Genomic DNA, 9,638 nt, shown 5'->3' with positions numbered 1-9,638 from the left:
GTCAGCTACACTTGTCAACGACATATAAAATCTGGAGGAAATCTTATGACTGCTGCACTATCTCGTTAAAGTAGGCGTAGTTGTAGAACACAACATAAGTAGATGGGCTCATGGTAAATGAGCTAGAGCAGATGAAAAGTGAAAAGTAGCCGAGAGAATGCAGTGATGATGCGAAGCTAGTGTGAGCACAGCTCGATTGTGTAATGTAGACAGTGCAGATTCCCCTCTTCTCATTCTTATTTGGGTAGAAGTGTATGTTCACTTTTACCGAAATTCCTATATAAACTTCTATAATTAGTTTTGGAAGCTCCTGAGCTCAGGTGAGGAAAGCGAACATATATTCCTACTCCGACACTGTATAGGAAACTTCTGAGCTCAGCTGAGGGAAGCGAACATATATTCCTACTCCGACACTGTATAGGAGACTTCTGAGCTCAGCTGAGGGAAGCGAACATATATTCCTACTCCGACACTGTATAGGAGACTTCTGAGCTCAGCTGAGGGAAGCGAACATATATTCCTACTCCGACACTGTATAGGAAACTTCTGAGCTCAGCTGAGGGAAGCGGCGAACATATATTCCTACTCCGATACTGCACAACCTTATAACGAATTGATATGATAACTGCTATCAGTGAATTCTCAGCGTTGAAATTTACCTTTTTATTTTCGTTAGCTCATATATTCATCCACTCCATGACCGAACAACAAGTTGAATGTATGGAAAAAGGCGGAGCGAAGCAGGAGGTCGAAAAAGAGTGTCGTCATTGGTAGTAATTTTTATGAGGTTTTTACGAAGGGAAAATCTCAATTAGGTATCTTGTTTGTCAATTTTGTCAAATGCCTGTCGTTGGAAAAGAGCAGATTATTCGAGAAAGGTAGAAGTAGTTTATTGCAGTTTCACCACCCTAGTGATATGAAAAACATATTTCACGACGACTGCATATCACCGCGAATATCGCGCCTTTTTCACCGAGTATTATTACGCCACTTCGCGTAAAACGGGTTGAAAACTCCATAGTTACACCCCGCGAAATTTCTCTTTATTTTTCACCACCCTGTAGTATAGTGAATCTTGATTAATATATATACTCAATTTTTCTGTGTATGTGAAAATGGTAAATTGGAAAAAAAAAATTTTTTTTTCACGAAGTAGTGTTTCGGGTTGAAGTTCCCACAAGGCTGAGGTGAATGATGAATTGCCATATATTACAATAAATCGGCGATTTTCGTATATAAAGAAGTAAGCAAACCTCAACGATGTTGAGGGAGAATATGTACATGGCAATCAACTACATGTGTTGGTGATGACGATATGAAAATTCTGGGAGGAAATTCTCAATGATTTCTGTATATTTCTAGCCGAATTCGTATGTAAACTTTCATAATTAGTGAGGAGACTCTTGAGCGAACATATATTCCTACTGATCAGGTATGAAAGTATTTATAAGGAAGTTGTATATTCATATGAACTTGACGTGCTGGAGGACTCGGCCTGGTGCTACAGGTGAGACGCCTTTGGCTGTCGGGGGCACAAAATGTGCACATGGTCAACTACATGTGTTGGTGATAATGTGGGAATTTCGGGCAATTCTTGTTGATTTCTGTCAACTTCATAAAGCTGATTACGTATAAATTTCCACATGTGCATATTCTTCCAACCTGGCATGAAGTTCGATTCGTTAACTTCAGCGCTACGAACCCTCATGAGCATCGCTTCGACGTGTGTCGCGCGAGGCCGGCGGAACTTCCACATGGAGGTATAAGAGTCGCCAGTTCACCCGAGGGAGAATTCAGGTAAAGTCATCGCTGGAAAAATATTGATTTTTCGTCTTAGTTGGTTTCCACCGTATCTGTGGATGATGGCGATGTGCAATACCTGTGGCGTGGTAGGGTATATGGGAAATCTGAGCGCTCCCTGGAATACTCATATGCGTGGGATATGTGGAATCGCGATTGATACTAAGCAACTGAAAAAGATATCTAATTCGCCGCCTAGCAGTAGGGCGGTATGAAACGGTCTAGTGGAACGGGAAGTCGCCCTTTTCACGTGTTGTATCGGCTGATTGTGACTGAAAATTGACAGTTCATTTGCTGATTAGAAGCTCAAAACACCGCAGCAACTATCCAGGTGTGGTCACGGATGCACATCGTGAAAAACTTCGCTCCGCTGTGACTGAGGGGAGACAATTTTAGCATGGATTTCAAGACGCCCTTCTCACGTGTTGAGTCGATACGCCGATATGCATCACTGGTTAATTCACATTTCTTGCTTACTCGAGTTGCCACTCAGGAGTGGAAAAAACTAAACCTCCCTTGCTTTAAAACTTTCACGACAGAACTGAACTCGTTAATTGGAATTGTTTTGGAAAGCTTGCTGGGTGAAGCTCGAGAGCATTGTTGGCGTGTTTCGATGGGAAATGTCGAGTTGTGAAAGCGCTGGTTCACATCTACGAAGTGGTCATTCCCGATCAGCACCTCGGTTGGGCGTTCTGTACGGCGGAAGAGGCTGAGAGTCGGCGGCGGCGCGACTCGCAGGGAAGCTCATTAGTAGGAAGCTTGCTTTTATGCGGTCCCGCGAGAAGTTATGTCTTATGCGATTCGTGTGCTCGTTACAAGTCGTTGGCTTGGTGGTTCGCATTAATCGTTTTGTTTATTCGAGGTCGATACACGTCGTGAAACTCGGCAAGATGATGATGATGATGTGGAAGAAGAACCATCAAGTGATAAATACTGGAACCGAGAATCGAACTCGGGACCTACTGCGTGTTAGGCAGTCGTCATAACCAACTAGACCATTCCAGCGATGGTTTAGGTCGCACAAGTCTGCTGTCTCTCAGACCTTGTGCCGGTCATGCCCGCCCTGGGGGAATCCGCCGACAGCACCGAATCCTCCCACGTGACACCACCCGGCGAGATGTCAGATGGCTTTGTCCAGTCGAACATTGAGGAGGATACCGAAGCTGAAGAGAGTGCATCTGCTGGTCCTGTTCGGGAGCGCTCAGGAGATGATGTGAGTGAAGTAAACTGTTTCGCTAGTTATCTCACACGACGTAGGTGCCTCAGCCTCCAGCCCACCGACGGCGAGTCAATCGGCTGCGGCGAATGCTCAGTGAAGGAATCCGGGGTGAGGGTAAGATGCAGTTTGCTCGTAGTAGATTCTCGTGGACGACTACTGTTCATTCGTTGGAGGAATATATTCTCGCTTTCCTCACCTGAGCTTAGGAGTTCCCAAGGTTATTATAGGAGTTTATACGCGAATTCGTATGGAAGTGTTCACAAGCAAACAACTGCTGTACTTGACAATTCCGAAGCTTGTGTTGCATCTGTAATTTCCTCGAAATATCCATTTTGTCACCGACACATGTTGTTGACCATGTGCATATTTTCCCATGTTGGTTGGCAACAGACAGATATATTCTCGGTTATTCTGAGTTTCAGACCGGACACCGCATCCCCCAGTGTCGTTCTACGGCTTGATATTGACGAAGTTGAGAGAACGAGAAATGAAGGAGAGTGATATCTCTGAAGCTGAGCGAACATTCCATGAAAGATTGTGTACCCATTGGACATCTACTTTAATCGGAGGTTTCTGAGAATTCCTTCTCGTTGTGCATCGGAAACAGTTGCCCTTTCGAGAAGGGTCTGTGGAGTGTCGACACTGACCTAGGGTGAAGGATAGATTCGATATGGGAAGGGCGTATCATACTCACCAAATCGGTTAAACACAAACAGGAATCTGCATCGAACTCACTGAGAGTCATTGGCACTAGAACGTCGAACAGAATATCTCAATCCCTCCGCATGTTCAGTTCAACATGCGAACCATCGTCCGCTCAGCAGACCTCACTAGTGAGGAAAGATGTTAATAGATTCCACCCTTTGTGAGGGTTTCATCTCATCAAGACAACAATGCAACATTGCAATTCGGGGAGAATGAGTTATAGAGGGCTCCCAGAACTCTCATAACAAAAACCCCAAGAGCTTAGCATTGACATGCTCGTGCGCCTCCCAGCATTGAAATTCCGAATGGACAACCGCTCATGAATGACCGTCAGGCATCAAACATCGCGTCAGCTTCGACCCTCGTTGCTCACGACCGAGAATGAGGAATGTGCATCGGAATTGTCCAAGCCGTGTTGTCAGTGTTGGACACAAACCGAGACGAGAGGTCAGAAGTTTCAAACATTGCAAACATTTCACTCACTTCTAAGAGCGCTGCGCAACAACCACCTCATCTGATCAATCGCAGTAATCACTTCTGATTCCCCTGAAGTTCGAATGGCAATCTACACTTTTCCCTTTATGTTTAATCACGATTGAATCGCTCACATTGAAAATCAAAGACGACCACATGAAGGATCACACGACACAGTTCCTTGCTCGGAAAATACACCAAAGATCATCCCCTATTCAAACGAAAACTCGTTTCTTCAGTCCACCAGGTCAGCTGCTATTCTATAGAGTAGTTCCTCTTGTCGTCTTTCCAGCGTTAGATAGTAGGAAACTATCAAATCAAAATGGAGTGCTTTGATAATAATAATTATTATCAGACTTTTCGCGGCTTCTTGTCGCGATCTCTTTAATCCTAACTGTTGAATTATCTCCCTCTCTGGTTGAACACGTTATATATTCGGATTAGTTTCCTCCATGTGGAACACTCTAAAGTATATCAGACCAGGAGCTCGTTCAAGTGCCCAACCGTTCCGAGTCCCCCGAATCCGAGTACATCTCTGTTCAAGTGCAACAGCTCGGAAAGGAGGGTATTCCGAGCTGATTGCCCGAGTACTCGGCCCGAGTTCCTACTCACAGTGTTCAAGGCCAATCTTCTCACAGTGACCAATTGGACATCTCAGTTCATACCATCCCACTTAACGATCAACTCAGAACCAGTAATTACGAAATCCAAGAAAATAATCACGAAATGAAAACTTCAATCATTCTTTTGTCTCTTATCAATACTCTCAGCCCGGCTCGAAGATCCTCTACGCTTTCGAGGAGAAGTCGTCTCCACCAGTGGAGCACAGGCATCCCTCAGCCATGCCAACTCGGCTTCGTCTTTGATCTGACAAAGAGAACTGTACACCTGTTGTATTGGTATATTGGAAATAGTGATATATCGTGAAAATAGTGATATGCCACTGTATTAGTATATTGGAAATAGTGATACACTGTGAAAATAGTGATATGCTACTGTATTGGTATATTGAAAATAGTGATACACTGTGAAAATAGTGATATGCTACTGTATTAGTATATTGGAAATAGTGACACACTGTGAAAATAGTGATATGCCACTGTATTGGTAAGTATCCCAAACACATAATCTCGCTACTACAACCTCACAAGACACAAAATAAGGCAACTATAATAAACTCTAAAACCAGAGAAAAAATATGCATTCGCTGCTACAGAGCTTCTTCAAGTATCAGCATATACTCGAATGCCTACCACACTAATACCAATTTCATAATACAAATTTAAACTAATAATTATCTCACATTTCCACTTACATGTGGTTCAGCATTGGCAAGAACTCGTGCGTGATAGTCATTCAACCACTCTATCTCATCGGCATTCATATCCTCAGTGTTGATCAGTTTCTTCTGAATGGGCACCAAAGTCAGCGTCTCCATTTCCAGCAAATGTTGGCCGGGCACTAGAGCGTGTTCAACTTGGGACTCTGGAGAAAAAAGACCAACATGCAGTGCAGAAAAAATATGAATCATTTTTGGGAAGTTATTATTGGAGTTTCACGACCCGTTTTACGTGAAGTGGCGTAAAACTCGGTGAAAAACGTGATATTCGCGTTACAATAGTCGTGAAATATGTTTTTCACTAGTGTTTCTCATATCACTAGGGTGAAACACCATTATTATTATTTTTCCTACATTCCTGCATAAATTCGTATATAAATTCGAGTATAAATTTTTCCGTTATGAATGAGAAAACTCCTGAGCTCAGCTGAAGAAAGCGAACATATATTCTGGAAAAAAGACGTTATGTGGAAAAACGGTCAACTTTTTTATTTACTAATAAATAGGAAAATTTATTCATTTTTCTACATTTCTGCCTAACTCCTATATTTAACGAGGAATATATTCCGGAAAAAACGACAGGTGCAGGGATCGAACCCGCGACCTACCACCTACCTCGGACAAGCATCAGACTCTCTATGCGAATACCAAACTCCCCATCCTTATAGTATCCAGGCTCGTTGCTGATTATCATGCCAGGCTTCAACGGCTCCGGAATACTAAATACACAAGGCTGTTTCACCCGTTTTACGTGAAGTGGTGAAAAACCCGATATGAAGTAAATTGAAAACACTTCGCGAATCACCAGATTTCACGTGAAACACATACCACGTGTTTTACGCGTTATTCACCGCTCACATGCGTTTTTCGCCAACAAAAATATGCACTACGTTTTTAATATCACTAGGGTGGTGAAACAGCAATTAGTAGGAAATTTATCATCCCTTTATAGACTACCCTGGACGACCAGGAGGTCCGATATTCTGAGGCCCTTCGTGAACGCAGAGATAGGCTCCAACACCGTGACCTGACAAGTAACGGGGTTGGTGATGACAATATGAAAAAATTCTGGGAGGAAATTTTGGAAGAAATTCTTATTAATTTTTATATATTTCAACTCCAAACCGTACGTATATTTTGCTATCGAAAAATATGCACATGGTCAACTACATGTGTTGGTGATGACAATATGAAAAAATTCTGAGAAGAAATTTCGGAAGAAATTCTTATTAATTTTTATATATTTCAACTCCAAACAGTACGTAAATTTCGCTATCGAAAAATATGCACATGGTCAACTACATGTGTTGGTGATGACAATATGAAAAAATTCTGAGAAGAAATTTCGGAAGAAATTCTTATTAATTTTTATATATTTCAACTCCAAACAGTACGTAAATTTCGCTATCGAAAAATATGCACATGGTCAACTACATGTGTTGGTAATAACAATACGAAAATTGTGCGAAAAAGTCTCAACACTTCTACCCGAATTCATACAGCAACTTTTATAAATAACGAGGGAGTTCCCAACCTTAGCTGAGGAGAGCGAACATATATTCCGACCCTGCCAACCATCACAAACTACTATGATGGAAACTCATCATCTACTCTAGTTTAAAATTTCTGATAAAATTATTCCCATTTTATTCAAATTTTTAATAAAATCAACTACTACCATTTTAAAATCATCATCACCAACTACTACTACTACTACTACTACTACTACTACTACTACTACCACTACTACTACTACTACTACTACTACTACTACTACTACTACTACTACTACTACTCACCTGTTCCATGTCGAAAGTCCATTCCTCCTTGCCAGAGATACTGCCGGGCTAATGCGTCCAAAGCCTGACCGACTGTCCCCACCGGGAACTTCTGCTTCGCCAACGCTATGTGCCCCCTCAGAACTCGAGTATATGCATCCTTCTCAGCAGCAGTAGGAGTACCCAAATGCACGGTACGAGTTACATCAGTCGTGCCTTGCCAGTACTGTCCTCCAGAGTCCACCAGATACCTTGATAAAAAAATCATATTTGCACGCAGACACAAAAATTTCATATTTGCACGCAGACACAAACATAGGAAAATTTATGCATGATAAACTACATGTGTTGATGATACTATCATCATGATAGTATTAAAATTTTGGGAAATTCTTACGTGTCTACTATAACTTCTATAATTAGCTTCGGAAACTCCTGAGCTCAGCTGATGAAAGCGAACATATATTCCTACTCCAGCACTGCACGCATGCACAAAAATATGAAAATTTGTACATGATCAGCTACATATGTTGGTGACAATTTCGAAAATTATTATTAATTTCTGTACACTTCTACCCGAATTCATATATCAACTTCTACAATCAATGCGGAATTTCCCGAACTAAGCTGAAATTTTCGGCGAAGTCTTAACCAACATTTACTGAAAAGACTCTCAAATGCAGCAACCATATATTCCTACTCCAACACTGCACGCATGCACAAACATTTTCCAACTCACATTTCCTTATCACTAGCACATCTCGCACTTCCCTTCGTAGGACTATAATGGATAACTGCAGCATTCGCTCCGAATGATGAAATCGCTGAAAAATGTAAAAATCTTGCAATCTTGCAATTCCTCAACGCCCACACACACATAGTACTCGTAAAACTAAGCCCGCGAAAATTTGGACTTTTTTTCCTAAATTCTTCCAATTTATCAGCAACATCAACCTCATCAAGATCGCTCCTCTTAAGGTCAGCCAGCTGGTGCTCCAGCCAATACCTACAGTGTGAAAGAACCACTTCTACATATCTACATTTTCGAGGTGGTTTTCCATATTGTCACCAACACATGTAGTTGAACATGTTTATACTTTCTTACACTGTAGTAGTTTATGATAATTTTCAACTATACAGTATTTATACATATCTACATTTTCGAGGTGGTTTTCCATATTGTCATCAACACATGTATATTTTCTTACACTGTAGTAGTTTATGATAATTTTCAACTATACAGTATGTATGCATATGTAGATTTTCGAGATGGCTAAGTTCTTCAATTTGAGACTAGTACGACTATAGACTACGTACCGCTTCTAAAACGTTGGTGTCAATCGATTCACATTGTTATCATGTTGATATTACTCAGAGTTTACTACATGTGTTGAAAATTCTGACGAAATTTTATAAAGTTTCTTTACACTCTTATAGTTAGCTTTGGAAACTTCTGAGCTCAGCTGAGGAAAGCTAACATATATTCCTACTCCAACACTGTATAGGAAACTCCTGAGCTCAGCTGAGGAAAGCTAACATATATTCCTACTCCAACACTGTATAGGAAACTCCTGAGCTCAGCTGAAGAAAGCTAACATATATTCCTACTCCAACACTGTATAGGAAACTCCTGAGCTCAGGTGAGGAAAGCTAACGTATATTCCTACTCCAACACTGTATAGGAAACTCCTGAGCTCAGCTGAGGAAAGCGAACATATATTCCTACTCCAACACTGCTCTACATATAAATTCCGGAAAAAAGTACAGAAATCAACGCTCAGATTTTTCACAAATTTTACCAACACATGGGCATATTTTCCATCAGTCGAGCTTCACCCTAGTGATATGAAAAACACTAGTAAAACAAGTGGTATGTGTTTCACGTGATACGGGGTGATTCGCTGAGTATTTTCATTTCACTCCATATCGCGTTTTTCACCACTTCGCGTAAAACGTTCGAAACTCCAACAGAACATAACGCAAACTAAATGCTATGATATAGAATTTCCTATTTATTCAACAATATATGAAAAACACTAGTGAAAAATATATATGTCACAACCACTACATTTAACAGAGTAGTATTACGCTCCACCTTACTACATATATCTAGTCTTTGCTAAACCATCTTCTCGATGAGCCTCTCTCGCTCCTTCACATTCCACTTCATTTTTAATCGCTTTCCACAACACCATAGGGAGTCTGTTCTCATACTTAGCAACTTCCGAGCCCAGCGCACTGTAAACTGCCATATTGCAGGCGTTAGGGTCCAGCCATACTTTTCCGATTGATGAACAGTTGGATTTCAGCCAGGAAAAAACCT

General features: G+C 41.3%; 1 protein-coding gene and 1 non-coding gene across 2 annotated transcripts in view; both read right to left on the bottom strand.

Moving 5' to 3' along the window:
- Window positions 1-2,731: 2,731 nt before the first annotated feature.
- Window positions 2,732-2,805, bottom strand: Pmar_PMAR018402. The gene has a single exon. It is a non-coding gene; the product is annotated as a tRNA-Val (tRNA).
- Window positions 2,806-4,933: 2,128 nt separating this feature from the next.
- Window positions 4,934-9,638, bottom strand: part of Pmar_PMAR018401 (Xaa-Pro aminopeptidase, putative) — a gene marked incomplete at both ends in the record, with an annotated part of 6,675 nt that continues 1,970 nt past the window's right edge. The window contains 8 exons of the mRNA XM_002771284.1: window positions 4,934-5,065; window positions 5,514-5,683; window positions 6,153-6,256; window positions 6,495-6,564; window positions 7,337-7,566; window positions 8,055-8,139; window positions 8,200-8,321; window positions 9,419-9,560. Of these exons, the coding sequence (XP_002771330.1) occupies window positions 4,934-5,065; window positions 5,514-5,683; window positions 6,153-6,256; window positions 6,495-6,564; window positions 7,337-7,566; window positions 8,055-8,139; window positions 8,200-8,321; window positions 9,419-9,560 (1,055 nt within the window). The remainder of the gene's footprint in view (window positions 5,066-5,513; window positions 5,684-6,152; window positions 6,257-6,494; window positions 6,565-7,336; window positions 7,567-8,054; window positions 8,140-8,199; window positions 8,322-9,418; window positions 9,561-9,638) is intronic.

This window comes from Perkinsus marinus (genome assembly GCF_000006405.1).
Source record: "Perkinsus marinus ATCC 50983 genomic scaffold scf_1104296963162, whole genome shotgun sequence".
Lineage (NCBI taxonomy): Eukaryota > Perkinsozoa > Perkinsida > Perkinsidae > Perkinsus > Perkinsus marinus.
Note: the sequence above shows the minus strand (reverse complement) of the source record. Positions and strands in the feature narration are given on the sequence as shown.